Here is a 22,700-nt window from a genome sequence, read left to right as displayed (position 1 = left end):
ATAGGTATAGAGACTGAAAGGTCAAGGGAATCTGTTTGGTTTCTTTATTGTGCCTTTGCCAGAATGCAAAGTCACTAAACCAAACAGTTGCTTCTCACCTTTCATTCCCTACACTTAATGCACTTAAAGAAATAGGAAAAAAAGTCTTAAATCTAAACACAAAGCTTTAAACACATATTCCATTATTTAAAGCGAAGTTACTCTGCAGCCTTATGGAATATATAACAAATATACAACACATGATCACCCCAAGCGAGTCAAGCTTTCAACATCGCCTTCTCAATGACCAGAAAAAAAAATGACGTCAAATGAGCAATAACTGCATAAAGCAGCTCCTCCATACTCAACCTTCTACAGTTAAATTTAGGGACCAGAGAAATATTAAATATTATTAGCATGAACAACGCTGAGTGTTTTCACACAGTTAAACATTTATATTGCAACTGAACTAATCTCTCATAAGGCTACAAGAAGAAAGTAAAATGATGTTCCGAACCTGGAACCACTTAGCGTGGCGTAGAGCAGCCAGAGCGTCAAGGCATTTTTGCCTGTCCAAGACGTCCGGTGGGTCTTTCACCATACCCGAGGTTACATCTAAAATGGATTGAATTGGCAAAATGCAGTGAGGAATGGGTGTTTGACCAGGTGAGAAAGACACTTCCTTAAATAGCTTCAATGTCACACATGCCATTTAAAGTTTAAACCCTTGAACGAGAAATGTAAATGCTCAGCAAAAGTCGCTCAATTAGGATTAGAGCATTGACCCAGTATGAAGATCAAGAGCATATTGCACTTCAGCTCTGAGGTTATTTTCAACTGCATTGCTGATTATGCAATGCGTAGTACTTCTTTATTTCAGCTAGCACTGGAAAAACACATATCCCCTAAAATTAAATACCGAAGGAAGGATGGTTGGACACAGTGCACCAGCACAGAGAACACAAGACAGAAGGAACACAAAAATCCACTTTAACCAAGTAGAAACATTCAAACTTAGTTTCTTTTAAATTTTAATTGTCACGTGTTATTTGGGACCTATTCTTGAAAGAAAAGCTAAGTATAACAAATCTTAAAAGCACTAAATGTTTAGTAATGATGTTATTTTTATCATGCCTTAAACTTGAAATTATTTTGCTGTAAAAACCTGACTAAAGGAATGTGACATGTTCTTCAATATTACAGAGTTCCTTGTTTTCTAGTACCTTCTCTCTTAGCCATATAAATAAAATTCCTCAGCCCATAATATATATGTTCCAGCAACACTTAGGATGCAAGAAAGGATCTAAAAAGGGACTACTTTACACAGAGTCAACAAGATAAAGAAAAGCAAGGAATAGTCAAAAAAACAAAGCAAAATTTCTGAAAGATGCAGAAAACATAGCAGACCTTGCATATTTAAATGTTCAAAAAAAACTTAATTACCAAGCTGACTGGTTTGCTAGCAAAAATGAAGAGACCACAGAAGTGGTTTAATCAATGAAACTGGAACCACTAAACAATGTGAAATGGTATCCTCAGGTTACTTGAAAGCTGTATGGATATAATCAGATCAGTGATCACCGTTAGAAGTTATTTTTTTGCTCATTATGAAAATGGCTATCGTGACTAGTCACAACATATGTGGTAGCATAACTGGCGATACACCAGATAAGATGAAACAAAAAGCCATCACTCAATGGCACACATTTCACAGGAGCTGGCTGTTTGGAACAGTACAGTTTACTCCTCCAAGACCTAAATTTAGGTAAGCCAGGGAATAAAATAAAATAAAAAATAATGAGACTCGTGAAACATTCCTGCAACGAGAAGCTTTTAGGAATGTTGCAGAAATTGTGCTCTGAAATCACAAATGTATAGTAGGATTCTTTACAATACAGAGCTAAGAGGCCATGAATTAACATGGTGGCATAACTTTGCAATACAGTAACTAAATTTAATGTGAAGTACTACTACTAGTATTCAGATTTGAGCATTTTGATAGGATAATTCTATTGCTCTGCATAGAGATAAAAATGCGAAGACTTCATAAGAGCGAAGTTGAGAAGAACATAGGTAACTTCTCACACAGATATTCCAGCTTACAGGCTATATATTGAAGCGGAAAGATGACAATCTTCACTAACAAGGCAATTACAGAGCAAATGAAAATGTTTAAAGTGATGTTTCTTTTAAAACAAAACCAATTTTAAAAATCCCAAGAAGAAACAACAATAAGAATCCCCTCCAAACCTATACAAAAGGGGTGCCAGCTAAAGCTAAGTGATGAAAGGGGTACAACCCAGATATATGAGACAAGGAGTACCTCCTGAGAAAACCTACCACAGGAAAAAGTAGCAAAGTAAGGTTGAGAAATTAAAAAATGAAAATAGGTGCTGTGGGGTCAATAGCCTAATCAGTCAATTATTTACTTTCTTCTAAACTAATATGTAAATAGGTGACACTGTGCAAACCTTTAGCACAATAAGTCATTGAATAATTTGAAACTTTACTTCTACCTCTGAAAACCTTCAATTTGTAAAATAATTTTACTAAGAAGAATTGCAATTAAAATGTACAGAAAAGAATCTTACTTAGTGCTGGAAATGTTGATCTAAAATGGGTTACTAATAGCTATCATAAGAATACCCATGGAACTTAAAAAGACCCTCAAAGTCAAAAGTTGCTGAGGCACGTACTACACTGAGAAAACATTGACTGAAAAAATATATCAAGGAACTCCTGTAATATTTATTCTGTGGATTTTTGCATATGTTTCACATTTCAGGATTAACCCCTTAAAGACTATTTAACTAAAATCAGATGCCTAACCTACCACCCTACTAAACTGAGACAAAACTGAATTAATTTACAGAATACGGGCATGAATTCTTACCCTGTATAACTTATTACTAGCCTAAACATAAGGGGTTAATCTTCAGTTAGACGTGCTGTGTCCACACTACCTCTTCATTAAAAGTTAACAGGTATGTCAATTTAGGTAAGTTTTATTATGTAAAATACATTTTGTCCAGTCAACTATTGTAAGACTAGTGTGAACACTGCTTCATTCTAGGAGAGAGACAAAGACGAAAAGAAAAAAAAAAGAAACAAACACAAAGTAACAGCAGATGCTAGGACTATGCATCCAAACCCCTCCTTTGTAAAGCATGGCAGGTGTGACACTGAGCTTTAGAAAACCTTGGTCAAAAATCCTTCCGATGTCTTGGCAGCAACCCCTGACAGGAATCAAGTCCCTCTGCTAGAAGGCTTTGGACCGGGGCTGTTAGCTAAGGATAAAAAAGACACACGCGCACACACAGATGTGTTTGTAGGTATGTACACTTTGTTTGATGAAGGAAGACTCCACAGCTGGGTTAGAGCTCTTCGAATGTATTAGATTCGGTCAACTGTCAAACGCACAACACTGTAAGGAACAGTAGCTATGCGGTTAACAATTTCATTTCACTGTTTAATTTTTCAGACTTTTATCATGTAATAATACATCAAACATGATTCTACTCCACATGCAAGACTCAAGTTGCATCTTTACTCAAGACTGGTTCTTCCGGTAAAGCCTTCCTTAACTAGCTCCCCAAGTGGGCTAGGGAAAATGAAAACTTTAAACCAGTGTAAGACACAGAGCATGAGAAGCTGCAGGAAGGAAAACACAAACACATACTGTTACTCTGCAGCAAATAAGCAGCAGTCTTCGGAATAAGGAACTTCTTTCCTGCAATAATTGGCAATTCAGTCTTCTATTTGCTCCAGTTTCAAAAGTAAACTTTTCTACACATCCATTTTATACTGCTCAGTGTCTTGAAGAGAAGTCTAAATTGACTTTGTTTGCCTAGAGGCAGTACTGCATTCGGCAGTGAATAAACTCACAAAGATAATTTAACTCAAGTGTGGGTCAGACAAAAATACAGATTTGTTTCCTTTTGGTGGCATAACTTAGGGGACTGATGATAGCAATTTGAAATTTGTTTTATTTTTAGTCCACATCATAGAATGTTGGGCCAGAAACCACTTAGTTGAAATGGAATATTGTAGCAGGAATCAATACTGCACTTTTGCACAGTAGATCAAGAAATAAACATGGTATTAAGGGTTAATTTAGTTGAATGGTTAGTCTAATTTAATAATAAAATGCATTCTTTATAAAGTTAAATAATATGGAAAGTTGGATTCAGCCCAAAGTCATGTTACACTCAGATTGTCAAAAACCAAGTAAAACTGGTTGGGTGTGACAGTACACATACAAACCCTTTATAGCTAGGAATATTATGCACAGCTTAAAAATCATGTACAAAACACTCTAAGACTCTTTGGAAGTCATCCAAACCACAGAATGCATCTTGAAATTTTTCTTTCTGATTATGTAGGATGACTTTGTTAATATAGCTCACTTATAAATGCACTAGTCACAGCTACAGGACACTTACTAATGCAATATAAAAACCTCAAGTATTTTAGAGGACATGTAATGATGAGATGAAATATAAAAAAAACCTCCGTGGCTTATATAAATACGTATATACACAAGCACATGTATACATACACACATACAATTTCTTTCAACCTGCATATGAGAAGTGTTAAAACAGCCTCAGATTTCCTATTTGTAGGTTCACTGTCAAACACCAGAACCCTGTTTGCTATGATCTCTTTCAACTATGAAAATACAGGATTAAAAGGAAACAAAGTTAATTTTATCTGACCCGTAAATAAAAAGAACCAATGTACTGCAGACATTAATCATGCTTGTTGGCTTAAAAGCTTTTGGAGCTTTGAAAGTGTTACAGAACAGACCCTAAAGCAACACTGCTGGCACCAGAAAAACTGCGGACTTCGGAAACGTAAATTGATTCCCAAGCTCCACCTTCTGCTTCAGCTCAACAACAAAGCCATTTCTTATTGTACTAGTTGGGTTTGCCAGTTGGATAGAAGACTGATTGTAATACCAGGAGCCTAAATATACTCGAAAAGCACTCCAGACCAAAAAACAACCTCAGAGAGCTGGAAAAAATCGCATCATCTTTTAAAGTTAGAAGCACTGTTACTGTCAAAAGTACTGTAAAAGTGCATTTTAAGTGGCGCTATTCAGAATGTCCAAGTGATGGTAATACTGACCCAGTTCAAACCCAAAAACATGGGATTTGATTTTCTAAATCCATATAATCTTTCTCTTAAGGCAAGACTGCTCTAGAAAGCCAGTTTATAGCCACTTGCTATAAAATACTTTGTTTTCCACATAATTTTAAAAGAGGGGGAAAAAAGTCAAGCTTGTACCTTTTCCAGAAAGCTGAGGTTGGATATAAAGTTAGAAATTTAAAAAATTAAATAAAAGCATCATATACACATTTCTTTTAACCAACTGTTCTCTACTGAGACGGGTTGTTGAAAAACAAGGTTTCGATCAAATACATGTGCCAGCATGTTGCCTTCCAGGACCTTAGTGCCATCTTAAGCAGAATAGATAAACATAAAAAAACAGATGAGAAAGAAGTAACGTCTTTAACAACTTCCCAACCTCCATCCCTCATGTTCTCTTCCCGAATGACTGGAGATGTCAGTGTGATTGTAACTTGCATTTTGGGTTCCACACACGAATTTAAAATTATTGCTGCTTCTGGGACTGCACACTTGATATCGTATTTCTCTGGACTGATTACCTAAATATTGAGAAACAGAAATTTCTATTAGCATGTGGCCAATAAAAGTATGAGGAAGAAAAAGGATTCCAACATAGTCATTTTTTAAGAAAAAGATAGAACCACAATTATATGAAACGGATACCTGTGTAGTCATAGAAACCACACTACACAGTGTAAAGATATAAATATATGTGGACTTGCATGTTGTTTCCAAATTATTAATGAAAATACATAACCAAGAAGTCAGATGCCCAGAAAGGAAATTAATATACAATTACATAACATAATTACAATTACATAACGAGAATCTTGATGGGGTTTGAGATAAAGAAAAGCCTCAGTGCCAATTAATTAGCAGGGTGTTTCTCACTGGAACATAGAAGCCTTTAAAAAGCAAAGATGCAGGGGTTATTTTTCAAGCTCGCAGTTACAGATGGGTACTGCTAGGTACATCCTATGCTTGGGTATCACAAAATGTTAAACAAAGGGCAAGATAAGTACCAGAAAAGAAAAAAAGTAAGAGTAACTAACGAAGTGGTTATTTTGAATTGCTTTCTGCAACTTTATTTAATAATTCTAAATAGCCCCAAAAGGAAGCTGTAGGCACCTCCGTGACCTTCTTCCACACACATGGACAAGTGAACATTTCCACAAAGACATACCAAGATGCCCATTTTTAAAATTTACTTTTGTTCTGTTACTTCAAATGAGCAAATTTGAGATTATTTTCTAATTAATCTGATCCTGCTAAAGCTTCTACCATGCCAGTGATTCTGTCAAGCATTTTACTAGACTGCACCGACATACTAATGCTGCGACAAGCACTCTATAGTGACAGGCTTTGTTCATCAGAGACCAGAGGTTTTATACTTTCTTGTGGAAATTCTGTAAAGGGTTTGTATTAATTTCACTGAATGCTCTAAGACTGCATGTTTGCTTTTCTAAAGGTCCAAATTATAAAAAAAATCCCACATAAGACTTAGCTAACTAATTCTGAACTATAAAGCACTGACACATATGAATAGGAGCCAATATGTAAGTACAAAAGACAGGCATTAATGGAGAACTTTGACCTTGAGGCAGCAGGCGTGCTGTAACACTGTGCAATTACCTCTATTGCTACTGGTAACTGATTAATGGCCTTCCTCGTGCTCATTTCTATTTCCCACATAAATGAAGTCTATTAAATGGTGATTGATACTACACTGCTAGAGCACACACTTGTATGGACACAATATAGAGAAAGCAGAACACGCAGCAGTCTCTGAATTCAGACAGAAACACTCAGAATACGGAAAGAAACTGAACCTTGGCTATGTCACGCAGCAGCACAGTGAGCCCTGCAGACATTTAACTTGAGGACAGATTTTAACAGTACTCTTACAAAAATTCAAATCTAAAAATCTAAATTCTACTTACTGCAAGTTGCTTAGGGAGACTTTCAGCAATACGACTCAGTAACGTCTTGGAGGGCTTCTCAGCACACAACAAAACAAGATTGACGTTTCGGTCTCCACGGAGTAGCAAACCTTTAGCCAAAACGCCCACCCGTAAAACGCCTTTCAAAGCTCTGTGAATTATAGTTAAAAGTTGCATTTAAAATAATAATGTAAAAATAATAAAAATAATCCTTAAGATAAAAAAGTGAAATAAAAAACAGTATTCCACATGCTTCTGAGACTTCAAAATACTGTAAAAAACCCCAAAGAGATGAGATCCTGGAAGCATGGATAACGGGAAAGAAAAACAATAAAATTCTTAAAAAGTAATAAAGTAAAATACCTGTCTTTACTTCCATCCTTTTTGTCATCTCCCTCTTTGTTCTTGCTTTTTTCATGATCAGTCATGCTGTCAGAAACCAGTTTCAAAGCACGCTCAGTAATAGAAACAATTTTTTGGACTGCCTGAAGTTCCTCCTCAGTTGGATATATAGCAGCATGCTTGGTCATCACATAGCGGTCATCAGAGGAGTCAGGGCGGCGCAGAGGCTGAACAGACAAAAAAGTGTATTTCTGAGACTTGGGTGCACTTCCAAGGTCACAAATGAGACAAAATGAGGAAAACCCAAACATGTGGATAAAGAACAGAATATTCAAACCTCACATCACTGAAATGTAACAAAACATGAAATCTCCTCAACAGCCTACGCTGGTCACAATCAATCATGTCTGAAAAGACATGAAATGTATCGAAATTAAACAAAAGCAAAATCCCAAGATCAGAGGTACCTCCGCAACATTAGTACTTCTTGTCTTTCTGTCAACTGGGAAATATTTGCATATTGCTGCAAAATAAAGCATCCACAACTGCTTTCATACAATCACAAGATGGACCCTCAGAAGGTCATTGAGACCAACCTCCTGTGCAAAACATGGTCAGCTTGAAGACCACATCATGTTGTTCAGGGTTTTAGCCTGTTGGTTTTTGAAAACCTTTAAAGATGGAGGTTGCACAACAGCTGTATAAAAAAAAGATGATTTCCTGTATTCAGTCTCAACCTCTTTTGCCTTGGCTTAAACTCCGTGTTATCTCACCCTCTCAGGACTGTAAAAAGCCTAGCTCCATATCCTTTATAATGCACAGCTATTAGAAGGCTATTACATCCCACTGAAGCTCTCTCTTCTCCAGGCTGAACAAGCCCAGATGCCTGTTTCTCCTCACAGGGCACGTGTTCCAGTGATGCCATGATGATTTTTTGCCTTTTCCTTTTACATACCTTTCATGTATTCTCAGTGTCCTTAGCACACATACTTGCAATGTTTAAGCCTGGTATCTTTGCATAGTCCTGGAATTCTGCTAGGCCAGAACACCACATATCCTGAAGGCCTCACAGCTGGAGGCCAGAAAGCCTTGTGCTATCTTGAAAAGCCAAGGCCCTCTCTAGAACGTATTCTGTAAACTAAGATTAGGCCCATCTGGGGGGGAATACTTTTGAATAGGGAGATGTCACACCATTCATTTAAGCCTCTCATTGGGGAATCTTTGTCAGATATGCTAATTTGCAAGGTCTATAAAATTGTATATGTGATATATGGGGTGCGTGTATTTTGGCATGTTCCATCTTGACGAACTGTTGCACCATAAAGATCCCTATTAAATACCAAAGTAAAAACCCTTTTATCCCTTAACCATGTCTGACTTAATTCTAGGACTAGGGGATAAGGCATCATCAGACCCCTGACCATCCTGGTAGCCCCACACTGAGCCTATTATGGTTTATATATCTTCTATTGGAAAGCCCAAAATTAAATGTAGCACTGCAGTTAGGGTCTAACGAAAGCTGATCACTTCCCTTCATCTATTAATTATGCTCCTGTTACTAAAGCCCAGGTTGCTGCTGGCCCTGCTGCCAGGGCACACTGCTGACTCATACCTAGATTGCTGTTTGCCAGGACCCCTGCATCCCTTTCACCAGGACTGCTACCCAGACACTATCAATTCAAGGGGTTATTCCTTTCTGAATTCAGCATTAGGCATTTTTCTTGCAGAATTCCGTAATGTTCCATTCCTACAGCCTGCCTAGGTTCCTCTGTATGGTGGCCTTGCCCTCAAAGGTATCAGGTATACTCCCCACCCAAGATGACTGAGGTTCATGCCAGTTGCAAACCTCAGGAGTGTACACTCACTCCATCACCTTTCAGATCACTGATAAAGTGCTTATCAGACTAATCCCAGGACCAACCCATGTGGTACTGCACTCCACACAGCTAGAGTATGATGCACCACTAAGCATTACTCTCCAAGACTGATGATCCAGCCACTTTTTATCCATACATTTGTCCACAGTTAGTTAAATAATGTTGTATAATGCAATCAAATAAAGTAAAAAGTACAAAAATCCAGTACGACTTGTATTTCAGAAGCAGCAGTATTTGAAGCATCCTCTTTTCATTCCACTGGACTTACTTTGGAAGACTAGTCCACCTACACCATTTCATTAGCATATAATTTCCTCTTCACTTTTCCAAATCCTTTATTAAGAAACACTGGAGACAAGTGAAGCAGCACTGAATAATTTATAATTCTTAACTGTGCCTGCTGGTAAGAATAGTTTAATTTTTTTCTCAAGTTAAGAAACTCACAGCTGGTCCTTGGGGTTGAGGAGGCATTCCAGGTCTAACTCCCAGCAGGCCTAGAGGTCCTGGAGGGCCATGAGGATATCCTCCATCTGGTATTCTGCGACGGTCATCCCAGTGATGTTGCTCTTCCTCCATTCTCCTCCAGTACATGTCCTCTTCATATCGCCTGAAGTGCATCAGTCAAAGTGTTCTCTTTATACAGCAGTTAATACTTGCCATTGCTCTAGAGAGATTCTTCTCTATCCTCAACAACTTTTAGCAGCCATAAGCAAATACCAATGAACAGAGGGTAACTAACATGAATTACTGTTGTAAAAGTAGGTCTGGATTTATAGCAAAGTAATTCTACTAACTCTGCATTCCTCAGAAGGATTGAACAGTAACAAGCAAAAACTGCAGAGAGAGAATGACGATTTAAAACAAGACAGTACAGAGGTCCCTGAGTATTTAAAATAAGTAAATACAGAGTTTAGTTTCAGACAATCTGACAGCAGCTTTGTCACATTCATTCAAGAAACAGAATGCATTACCTCATTTCCATCCTCCAGCGTTCCTCCTCTTCTCGCCTTCTCCAGTATTCTTCTTTCTGCATCTGTTTCCTCATCTTCTCCTCTTGAATTTTTCTTGCTCGAATACTGGGCTTTACTTCTACTTGTAAATCTGGGTTTACTTTTTTCTAGATCAGAAAAATAATGAATTAAATGTTGCTTTCCTGTCCTCATCTCAAGGTTACAGAGCTGTTCTGACATATTTAACATACACTAGTCATCTACAAGAAAATCAAGGAGAGTAAAATGCAGTTTTAGAACTGCACAAATGCACTTATCACTAAAAAATCTGCAACACAAAGAGTGTGTGTTGCTTATCCTACCAAAACCACTGAGCAATACTATTTTACTCTCTTAAAACTCAATGGTAAGCAACATAAAGAACCTATTGTTGCTTGCATAGGTTGTACTACAAGCAATATTCAAAACATTTTAAAAAACCCAACCAAAGTAACAGTTTCACAGTTTGCATTATTCTTTAAAGACTATATTGCCTAAGAAATATATTTCTCTTTTTTAACATGCTATTTACACAGAATGCCTCCTTTTGTCTAGTCTTTAAACCTAAGAACGGGCAACCAGTCAGCTGATATTTGGTCAATTTTCAGAGAGAAGCATTAGCATTTCTACCTTGTACTGAAGTCTGTGCCGCCGCCCTTTCAAGTGCATCTCCTTGGCATTAGGATCATTAAAACTGCATTCACAGAGTTTACAGTGAAAGCGGATCACCTTTCCTTCATCATTCCTTACCTGAAAAATAAAGTTATAACACCTTTGGCCTTTTTTTTTTTTGTAATAAAGGGGATATAAAATTTAATTATCCATTAATCTAATTCTCCAGTGACACTTGATAATGTCTACCTGTCTCAAGACATATTAAGAAGTTCACACAATAAGTGAAAGAAGGCAAAGTAGAAAAGTAGAACCTTCAGTTCTGACAGACACACCACTGTGCTTGGTAACGAGCAAGGAACAAGGGCCTTCCATTTCAAAGAGTGCACAGCTGTAAAGTCAAATCTGAACATACTGAGGTAATAAATTATAAACCTGTATATCATGCAAAATTTACATCACACTTAATCCACCTGTCTCATACCAACCACATGAAGAATGCCCCACTGAGCAAAAAAGAAACATGCACAATACAAAAATGTAAACATATGCACAAGCCTTTGCAGGTTCAATGCCTTGTCACTCTTATCTTCAGTGAGAACCCAGAGAATTACAGATAGTCAACCTCATCTTGATCTCTGGGAAGGTGATGGAGCAGCTAATCCTGGAAACCATTGCCAGGTATAATGAGAGCAAGAAAACCATCAGGAGCAGTCAGCACGACTTCACCAAGGTGAAGGGCTGGTAGATGCAGACAGAGCAGTCAAGACTGTCTACTGGGATTTCAGTAAAGCCTTGGACACAGTCTCACCACAATATCCTCCTACACAAGCTGTTAATGCATAGGCTGGATAAGCATACAGTGAGGTGGACTGAAAGCTGTCTGAACAGCCTGGCCAAGGGTGGTGATCAGCAGAATGAAGGCCAGCTGGAGGCCAGGAGCCAGCAGTGCAACCCCAGGATCAACACCGTCCTGTAACATCTTCAGTAATGCTCTGGGCAGTGGGGCGGAATGTACCCTCAGCTAGTTTGCTGATGACACAAAACTAAGAAGAGTGGCTGATATGCCAAAGGATGGCATTGACATCCAGAGGGACCTCAGCTGTCTCATCTGGGGAAGAGGAGGCTGAGGGGAATCATATCAGTGCATATAAATACCTGGTGGAAGGGTGCAAAGACGACAGAGAAAGACTTTTGAGTGTCCAGTGCCAGGACCAGAGACAATGAGGACCAACTGAAACATAGCTGAACATCAGAAAACTCTTTTTTATTGTGAGTGACTGTGCCCTGGCACAGCTGCTCAGGGCAAGTTATGGAGTCTCTATCCTTTGACATTCTCAAAAACCATCTGGACATGGTCCTGAGTGATGGGCTGTTGGTGGTCCTTCTTAAGCAGGGTGGTTGAACCAGACGAGCTAAAGAGGTCGCTACCAACCTCAACCACTCTGTGACTATGTTTCACTAAAACAGATAAAAAATAATACACATTTTCATATTAATACCTCCTCCACATAGTCATGGCCCACTGGCTGGACATCACTCTGCAAGGCAGCAAGAGTTGTGGGAGTCACTGGTTCAGCTGCTGTGTCAGGTTTTACTTCCTGTGTTTGTACTGCAGCAGCAGGAGGTGTTTTAACACTTTCAGCTGATTTCATTTCTTCCATTTTACTTCCTGTTGTCTGAAGCTTATTGCCACCTAGAAATCAAAAAAAGTTAAATTATTACCCTTCATAAAATGAGAATGTGATTAAACATGATGTGCAAACCGAGGATTTTATTTGCCAGTATCTGTGGTCTGGCCAAAGCATTATTGGTCTTTTAAAATCAACTGAAACTTAAATATATTTTCAATACAACTAAATATTTCAATAGTAAGTTCAACAACATTCAAGTTACTTAAACACTGAAGTGTTTTATTCTAACAAGAAAAACTTTCACTTTATAAAATTACCGTTTTGGTTACTTGTTTTCCTGCTTTTTCAAGACACAGGAATATATATTTTCAAGACACAGAATATATATTTTAGTAATTTCCTTTTTTGTCATTTTGTAAATGCATCCAAAAAAAGTACTTCAAAACCTTTTAATGTTTGTACTGGTCAAGGCAGTATACCCTTAGTGTTGCAACTGTATAGGTCTCTCCTTGAGGAGAGGATAGCTTACTGTGGAACAGCTGTTTCCCATCTCTGCTCTGTTCAGTTCAAGTTTCCATGGTTAGTTTTCCACTGTAAAAAGGATGTTTCAGATGCCCACCACCAACTGCCAATCTATTGCAGGTGCATTAACAGCCCAGGCCATGAACTGAAATTAGGACTAAAAACTGCAATACTCCAGCAGCTACTACATAAGAAACCAAAGGTAGGAGGCTTCTTATGAAGGTGGGAAAAGCATTCAAGAGAGGCCAAGTGATGGAAACAACTGGGTAGAAAACACCATAAATTCTGAAGCAAAACTTTAATAGACATTACCACCTATCAGTAATTCCCTTAAACACAGTGGAGTTAATCATGCACAGAGTTAACTAAATACATTTTGTATCTGCTGCACTAATTCTTAAGAAGAATTTATGGAAGAGGTTAGGTTTCAAAATAAAGACTGACTTCTGTACTTGCCAACAAAGTTTATTTTCGGTGTAGATATTTTCTTTACAGCTATATTAGCAGCAGTTGAAGATGTTTTGTTGTTGGACGCAGTGTTAAGTGGTGTGTTTGCCGTGGGAGTAAGAATTTTCACTGCAGAGGATGCAACAGAGGAGTTCACTGTACTGCTGCTGGTTGCTATATTTGAAGCAGAGGCAGTTGGTTTGGAAGCAGATGTGGATGTTGAGGAAGTAGCTTGGGTAACCACATTTGGTTCAGTTGAAGGAATGGGTTTGCCAAGTTTTGTGTGCAGCTTTACTACCTGTAAGTAGGAAGACAAATTTGTAACATGATCTCCCTGGGGTTAACGATAAAAATAACGTATTGCTAACATAAATATAACTGAAAAAACGCAACACAATTTAAAAGATAGCTTTTTTTTTTTACAAAAGTGGTCTTGGGGAAGAAAAAAGATAGATAAGATAGACATGTAAAAACTATTGTCATCTGTAACAAGGAAATAGTTAATAGTTATCTCACATTGCTTACTTCCATTAGAAATTCAGGCATTTACTCCCACAGCTGTTTAGATAAGAACAGAAACACAGTAAAGCTTGTAAGCCAGGAAAATTCAAGGAAAGAGTTTGCTCCCACTGTTTCAATGTGTCTGTTTTGCTGCCCAGTCACATTTTAGTCTCCATATGAAAGCCCAGTACACTGAACTATCTTGGTCCAAACAATATATGTAACTAAGAGTTATTTAATTCAGATTCAACAACACTGTGTCTTTTGATTGCTACATTTGAAGAGTCTTCGTATTGAAAGAACTTCGAAGTTACTTAGCCAAGGTGAACGAACGGATTCCTCAGGCAAAAATTTTCCTTTTTTCTAATGTACAGAAAGAGTGAAGGAGGATTCAAGAGACATTTCATAGAAAGTAAAGAGGTACATGCTTATTCTTAGAAGTAATAAGCAGAGGCCTTTCCACAACATGTCTGTCATAGAATAACACTTCTTTTTGGTGACTGCTGACCACCACCTGAAAAAAGCAATGCAAGTAGCCCACAGGAAAAAAATACACAAAATCAAACCTAAAGCCTGAGTTTTGAAAATAGCAGTAAAAAACCCCATACAAATCTGTGAGACATGCCTTAAACGTGAATATGTACACAATCATGATATGCATACACCTGTCCAAATTAATTTCTTAGGCTTTTGTTCTTATTTTTTATGCTCCCTATCAGAATACAGACATATTAATGTCACACAATACTATAAACTGAAGCTCAAGCAACTCTTCAAAGTTACTTTTTTTCAGTAGAATGCACAGTTCTTTAGTTACCACAGCAATAAAGAGAGTCCTTTGAGATCTCGTTCTCACACTGGTAAGAAGCTGAAACAGCAGTGGTTTGTGACTATCACAAAGAAAAAGCTATATCCAAATATAAAAGGGTAACATATATTGTACTCCATATACCTATAGAGTTATTCGGCACAACCCAAAACAGTAATGGCTCAATTTATTTAAGGAAGAACACTAGACAAGTCTGTCTAAATTTTAATTTTTGCTCTTGGGGGAAAATTATTTTAAGTATGTTGTCAGATTTATTTATTTTAATAGGAACAATGTTACTGATGCCTATGTTCTGAGATGCAAAGAGCTATAAAAGCAGAGTATTAATACTGTATTTGTTAATGATATTAATCTTTCCAGCGTTATGAGGAAAATCTGTAATATCTAAACACGTATTCTACCTATCACTGTATTTACTATTGTATGGTAAAATTTTAACCACAGGTCACAGCATTTCAGAGTTTTTTTTTCAGAATGCCCACATAAGAGCACCCACACAGTAATAAAAACGTGTACCATAAGTCTTCCAAACATACTCATTATAAAGTCTACTACAGGACATTGTTCCTTCCTTCCACAGGACAGTTTTCTTTGCAAGAACTACCAAGGAACGATGCCTAACACTCCTATTCTTTGCACTGGCTCAGCTTACAGCATTTCAGAGTGCACTGAAATATTTTCTGTTCCAGCCAGACAAGTAAGATGAATCTCAAGAAAAGTCTTGAAAGAAGTTAGGGGGGCACAAGCATGGTACCACATGTCCTCAGTGGTACCATTTCCTCATCTTACTCCACACCTTCTTCCTATGATTTGCATGATATCCCAATATATCCTCTTTTCACTGATGCCATAGCAAGATTTCCCCCCTTTCTTTCAACAAGGCCTTTCTAATAGTGAGCCTAAAAACAAGATTGAAAGGAAAAGAAGAACTAAACATCTTCAAATAAAACAATTTAAATTATATTGTTCCTGAATATTTTCTCCTTCCTTAAAATGAGAAAAAATCATGTGGAGAAGTGTATATACTGACTTGCATGCTAAGAACAAAAGAAAACTCTTACTTTCTGATGCTTGGCTCCACGGATATGGGCAGCATAAGCATCTGCCCCAGTACAAGACACATCACAAAGCTCACAGCGCAACTGATTCTGAGTTCCACGAGCAGAAGTACTGTTGTTATTGGTGTTCTGGGAAGCTTTTAATGCTGCTTCTTTCTTTTTGTGTTTCTGGCCTTCTAAGTGTTCTTTATAAGTCTGTTTAAATAAACAAAACAGACAGAGTAAGCTTTGTACTGCTGGTTCATCATTCACGTGAATACATGTAATATAGAACATAGCATAAAACACGCATTTTACCTAAGAAATACCTCCTACACTGAACATTTCTGCTGTATGAGATGCTCTAAGGGATTAATAGGCCACATCTAAGACCAGAAAATTTTCTTCTCCAGCACCTGGATTCCACACTTAGGTAAAATAATATAGGTTTTTCTCCTCTAGCTTCTCAATTCCCCAATCAAGTAGTGGTCAACAGATATCACCACTGAAAACTTGATATGATCAGAAAATTGCAGTTTCTTGCATTGCACTTATTCTTGATTTTGAGCTTCCTTCAAACTGTAAGTGTATCCAGATAAACAGAAAAATCAACTTAAAAGAAGGTAGTGCACAAATAAAGCTGTACTGAAAAAGAAATGCAGTTGTTGATATAAGCTTCTATATTAATACTGGCAATCTAGAGCAGACAGGGTAGGAAATAACGACAAGTTTACCTAAAGAAAAAGAACTGTTTTGCCAGATTGACAAATAAACACTCTGCATGACTTTGTATCTACTTTCTAGCCACTTGTACCCACTGTGACACTAAACGGGGAAGTTCGAACACAACGAAGAATACATTTTCAGGTTTACCATTCACAAAATTTATGTACTTCCACAGCTTTCAAAACAGTATTTTCTAAAAAGTTTCCTATGTTAAAGAAACAAATAGAATCCAAAGGTTCAAATAATTCTGAAGTCACATGAAGCTTCTCTGTACAAGCTCAGGGGATGTATCTTTATGCCTTCCAAAAGGACCTCTCTATGATAGTACACCTTTTCATTTAATTATGCCTTTAGTAGAAGTATAGACTCAGGTCTTTAAAAATTAACAAATACTCTTGATTAGAGGGTTGGAGCACCCCTCCTATGAGGAAAGGCTACGACAGTTTTGTTGGTTCAGCCTGGAAGAGAAAAGGCTTTGGGGTGACCTAACTGGGACCTTCTAGTACCTAAAGGAAGGCTACAAGAAAGATGGAGAGAGACTTTTTATAAAAGCCTGCAGTGACAGGACAAGAGGGAATGGGCTTGAACTAGAAGAGTAGGTTTAGGTATTAAGAAGAAATTCTTTACTGTGAGGGTGGTGAGGCACTGGCACAGGTTGCCCACAGAAGCTGTGGACGCCCCATCCCTGGAAGCGCTCAAGGTCAGGCTGGATGGGGCTCTGAGCAACCTGGTCTGTTGGAAGGTCTCCCTGCCTACAGCACACAGCTTGGAACTAGATGATCTTCAAGGTCCTTTCCAACCCAGACCATTCTACAATCCTGTGACTCTTAAGAGGGTCAGGTTTTTTAGCTGAAGAAATTATTAATCAAGTACAGTAGAATAAAGTATAGTAAAAGAATACATAATACAGGTACCTGTGGTCCAGCACAGCTGATCTTGCAAACGTCACAGTAGTGGATCTGGGGCGGTTTGGGAGGCTGTTTTGGTTTCAGTTGCTTATTTTGGAATGGTGCCTTTTTAGTAAAGGTGGTCCCTGTCCATGCAGCTGTTGCAGCAGCAGCAGCAGCTGCTGCTGCTGCCTGTTTCTGTTGCTGCTGCTGCTGCTGTTGGTAATAGGACGATGCAGCTGAATACACTGCAGCTTCATAGCCAGAATAGGAGGTACCTGAAAAATTAAAATAAAAACAAATGTTACATCACCATATATAATGTATCAATTACATAACACACTAATTCAAATCATGTTGCATAACAGTCGAGGGGCAAGGCAAGATATAAGTAATCTACTGAGATCTTGTCAGGCAGTCTTGAATTTGGCTTCATGTTTCACAGTAGACAAATATACAGCCACCAATCATGTTGGAATATATTCAATTTTAGACACATCTTTGCAGATACACAGTTATGTTAGATACATCAAAGCATCCCTAAAGAACATATGAAATTTCCTGGTACATCTGGCAAGATTGGGTATGATGGAACAAGAATTTCAGTGAAAGATTTAGCAAAGGCCCCATGAACCAAGCAATATTCCAGAACCAGATTTGCTGTTCAAGTTTCCTAATGGCAAGGACTGACAATATGCAGAGGAAGGGCAAAAAAAATGAAGATAAAAGACAGAATGTCTAGTGCTATTACATCCTATTTCAGTGATTTAAGTTGTTTTGGTACAGAGAAGATGCTTTGGTCACTAACACCTGGCTACACAGTCCTTGATTTGTAGTTGAATAAATCAAGGAAATTAGGCTCTCTCTCAAAGAAGTATTAAAAGCCCTTTTTAAGCAGGAAACAAAAGAAAACAAAATGTTCAGGGTAGCTATAACATACCAGTTAATTACCATCTATGGCTATGAAGTTACCATATTTTCGTCTTTAACTATGTTTTGGATTCCTAATGGTTGAACAAGAGTCTTTTCAGCACACATTCTCATTCCATTTTGGGTCAGAACAACCCAAACTTAAAAGATTTATACTGAACTGTTCCTTCCTGTCTCTGTAACTGCACAGAGACACAACTGTAACCCTTCCTGTTTTCCTAGAGTAACATCTGTGTGGCTGCATTTCCTTATGTTTTATATCCCCTGTTTATTCCTTTTGACCTTAAAATAAGTCACGGTTCATGTAGCAATGCCAGCACTCTGTATACTCTCACATGTAACAGAACAAACACATAAGACATCAAACCTCTTTTAAAGATACAACAAAACATTCTGCCATTGTAATGACTGAACTGGTTGATACTTCTCAGCAGACTATGATGTAATCGAGCATGAACTGCTAAAATTCTGAGCCTCGAAAGCCTGTTCTGCAGCAACTGCAAAGATCCCAGCACCAAAACATGCAGAATTCTTACCAGAGTAAGTTACTGCTGTTGTGCTGTACGTCGCACTCTGAGTATAGGATGGAACAACAGTGGCTGCAGCTGCCACTGGCTGCACAGTCGAGGACACCGGATATATGGAAAACGTTGTTGTTGCTGGACTTGGGGTTGCAGGTTTTATAGCTGTCACTTGCCGTGTTTGCTGGGCTTGGGTGTACTGAGTTGCCCCTTGGCTATATCCTGCTTTAGGAGCTAGTAAGGATAGAAAATACAAGTGAACAAACATTGATATGTTTTAGCTGAGCAAAGTGCAAACAAAATTAAGGGAAAATTAACAATATGCTGGTGAACAAATGTGTAAAGAGTGGGTGTTTGTTTCAGGATTTTTGTTTCATTTGTTTTGCTTTTCAGTGTTGTACATTGGGTTGCTTTCCTGTCATGGGTATGCACTGTATACCATGTACCACACAATGATTTAATCACACCACAGCTCACAGTAGTAAGCCTCAAATTTATTTATTTATTTTTAACTGTGCTACCATGTTTTTAACATGATTGTAAAAAAGTTTTAAAGAACCTTCTTATCCAACACTTTTACTAGAATACTGTAAACCAAAGCACAGCTAAACGTTCCTCTTATTTCTAAGTGAAGTAAAAAAAAAACTAGGCAGGATTCATGCTTTGTAGCAATCATTATATGAATAATTAAAAAATTATATACATGAAGTAACTAGAGAATTAAAAGAGCATTTCTAACCAAGTTATCATCTGAACACAACATTGATTATCTCAACCTACTTCAGCAAGGTTTGTAGACAAATCAGTAGGAACTTTGCCTAGAAGTATGTTTTGAGTGTATTTAGCGGCAGTCCAAACTGCAGAGGCAGCTACTTATGGCAATGTCACAAGTGATGAAGTTCTAGGCACAGAAGACCCTTCTACATAGTGATAGAGATTACATGACAAAACTTAACAAAAACAACAAAAAAAAAAAGATAATGTGAAATAGTCAAACAACTATTTTTAAGGCTTAAAGTAGTCAACAGATTGTGAATAACAAGAGCAGCTTGAATCATGCCACCCACCTGTCTGGTAATAGGACTCAGCCACTGACGGCTGCGGCTGGGCAGCAGCAGCCACGGCCGCTGCGGTCGCAGTTGGCTGCTGATAATATTGTTTGCTGTCATAAGCCACAGCTGGGGCGGTAGATCGAACATAAGAGTAGGAATCCTAAGGATTCAGAACAGAGAAACCACCTGTAGGTATACAGCTAGGGTAACAGAAGTCATCCGCAGAGTCGAATTAATGAAGTATTGTCTTCTGGTGTACTCTAACAGAATAAAAACTCCCCATCTACATGTTCAGTATATACAAATAAATGCATTCCAGGAATTAAATGTTCTTTTACAGGTACTTCAAGACTGAAACAGCCCTAGTGGTCTTTTACAGACTTAATACACAAACTATCCTCATGATTAATCACTTTCTCTACCAAATTATTTTTGAAAAGCATCTACTCTCAATAGTTTTTAATGACTGTATCACATTCTATTTCTGTAAAATATTAAGAAAAAACCCACCAGAGATCTCTACAAAACATGAATTTCTACAAGGCCCAGTAAAGGCCCAGTTCTCAAGGGTAGAAACATGAACCTATATTGGCTTTAAAAATCTCATCATTAACAACATTTTTCTTGGTTATATTTTTTAGAGTATAAAAGTGGTACTTTTAAAGCTATCTTTACTTTTTGGTGTATCAACTAGTTCATTAGGGAACCATAACTAGTCTATAAAGGCAAAGCAAGTAGCTCATTTGACACCTTTAAAACTTAGTAGATCTCTAATAAGCTTAGAAGGGGATGACCTGGAAGCCGCTTTCTGCATGTACATGTGTTCTCTCATCCTCACCATGTTTATGGTAAAGAACAAAGAATTGATTGACTGAGGGGAAGCAAAGCATGAACTACTAGACCTGAAATATACTAATGTATTAAAATTCTTTTTAATTCCAAGAAATACAACAACAAAATCTTTTTTCATCCAACCTGTGTAAACAGGAGTTATTTTACTTAGTTTAGGGGACTCTTTTTTTCCAAATGTATCTAACAACTGACCTCATAATACATAACAAATTGCAGAAGATGTACAAAAGAATTGAGAACATGCAGCAATAATATTGTCCTTTTAAACAAACCAAAATGCTAATTAGAATCTAGATAATGTCTTGATAAGTTCAGGACTAAAAAATTGAAAAAATATTGCAAGAAACAAAGTATTTCAAGATTAAAGGGGACAGAGAGCAAAAGCCCTTTTGCAAAAGCCTGTATCCACAGAAGGTTAGGTAGGGACCTCAGAAGAGGATATCCAAAAACTACCTACAGGGTAGTTTATCTCCTAGGGCAATCTTCTATCCTGACAGGCTTGGTACTAGACTCCAGTGGCACCCAGGAATCTGACAAAGGAACTGCTTCTACCTCTACTGAAAATTTTTACTGGAACAGTCTTTTCAGCTACATCAGCTCCATGACTCAGTTTACTGCACTCCAAGCCAACATCTAAGCTAACACAAGACAGTGCTTTTCTTTACAGCAGTAGTTCCAGAAAATCACTTTTTTTTTTTTTTCTTTCCAAACAGGCTTCCTCCTCTTAAAGTATCATTTAAAAATCACACAGCAGGAACCTACCTGGTAATTCTGCGTGGTGACAGGAGGTGGTGGTGGTGGAGCTTCTTGTTGCCGCTGTGTGTAGCCATAGTCCGTAGCTGTGTGTGCCGTGGGATACCCGCCATAGGCAGCAGCTGTGGCAGCAGCTGCCACGGCCACTGGGGCAGGCCTGGCCACCGCCACCGTGGCTGCAGCTGGGGCATAGGCTGCAGTGACCGTGTGTGCTGCCACTGGGGCCTGGTGGACAGTGTAGCTGGCAACTGTGGTTGGATGGGAATAGGCTACACCCGAAGCTGGCTGCTGGCTGTATGGGAGAAGACAGTAAGTAATTAATCCAATCTACAAAGCTGATGCCTACACATTTCAAAATCCCACATTTGATTAATACTTTGCCTGTTCTACAGACAGATCTGGAGCAGCCTTCTATGTCTGCACACTTACTGAATGGCTTTTATTAACCATCTTCCATCTCCATGAAAAAGGCCGTATCATTCTTAAATTTCTATGGATGGACACATGGAACAGAATCACAGAATGTTAAGGCATGGGAAGGGACATGAAAGATCATCTAGTCCCAGCCTCCATGCCAGCTCCCACTAGACCAGATTGCTCAAGGCCAAGGCTGCCAGGGTTGGGACACCCACAGCCTCCCTGGGCAACCTGTTTCATCATCTTGCCACTCTCAGAGTAACGAATGTCTTCCCAACATCTAACCTACATGTCCCCTCTTTCAATTTGTACCCACTAATCCATGTTCTATCTCTACAGTTCCTGACATTTCATGCAGATGATGATTTACTTCATAAGGGGGGGGGCATTTGTGCTCAGTTTTCTCTAAGCAGTGGAACACAAGTCCTTCTTTCATTCAAAATAATGCAGTATTCTCAAGCTGTTACATTCTCCAGACTGGCAAGCGGTAAAATGCTTTAGTAGTTCTTCAACAAATTGATGCACCTGTCAAATTAAGAAAAATGCTACTTTTCTGTGAGAGCTTATAATTTACCTATACTAGCATGAAGCTTTTCATTACATCATATTCAAGCAATGAAATTTTAAAGACTTTCATGAAAATTAGCTTGGAACTGTTGTATTTACTTAAGATACACATATCTGATCTGGGACTTCTCCAACAGATGGTTAGAATTAGAG

At 38.1% G+C, this 22,700-nt stretch overlaps 1 protein-coding gene across 3 annotated transcripts in view; it reads right to left on the bottom strand.

Annotated features, from left to right (window-relative positions):
- The window catches only part of ZFR (zinc finger RNA binding protein), a 47,727-nt gene that overhangs the window by 7,738 nt on the left and 17,289 nt on the right, over positions 1 to 22,700 (bottom strand). Inside the window, exons 3-16 of one of the 3 annotated variants that reach the window (XM_048291256.1) lie at positions 21,573 to 21,855; positions 19,974 to 20,118; positions 18,922 to 19,140; positions 17,483 to 17,733; positions 15,867 to 16,058; positions 13,473 to 13,773; positions 12,375 to 12,568; positions 10,891 to 11,010; positions 10,243 to 10,388; positions 9,716 to 9,878; positions 7,416 to 7,621; positions 7,053 to 7,203; positions 5,510 to 5,651; positions 497 to 594 (exon numbers count right to left, since the gene is read on the bottom strand). In XM_048291256.1, the coding sequence (XP_048147213.1) occupies positions 497 to 594; positions 5,510 to 5,651; positions 7,053 to 7,203; positions 7,416 to 7,621; positions 9,716 to 9,878; positions 10,243 to 10,388; positions 10,891 to 11,010; positions 12,375 to 12,568; positions 13,473 to 13,773; positions 15,867 to 16,058; positions 17,483 to 17,733; positions 18,922 to 19,140; positions 19,974 to 20,118; positions 21,573 to 21,855 (2,611 nt within the window). The remainder of the gene's footprint in view (positions 1 to 496; positions 595 to 5,509; positions 5,652 to 7,052; positions 7,204 to 7,415; positions 7,622 to 9,715; positions 9,879 to 10,242; positions 10,389 to 10,890; positions 11,011 to 12,374; positions 12,569 to 13,472; positions 13,774 to 15,866; positions 16,059 to 17,482; positions 17,734 to 18,921; positions 19,141 to 19,973; positions 20,119 to 21,572; positions 21,856 to 22,700) is intronic. The other 2 variants (XM_048291257.1, XM_048291258.1) reach the window with 2 other exon arrangements.

Source organism: Corvus hawaiiensis, chromosome Z (assembly GCF_020740725.1).
Source record: "Corvus hawaiiensis isolate bCorHaw1 chromosome Z, bCorHaw1.pri.cur, whole genome shotgun sequence".
NCBI classification, from domain to species: domain Eukaryota; kingdom Metazoa; phylum Chordata; class Aves; order Passeriformes; family Corvidae; genus Corvus; species Corvus hawaiiensis.
Note: the sequence above shows the minus strand (reverse complement) of the source record. Positions and strands in the feature narration are given on the sequence as shown.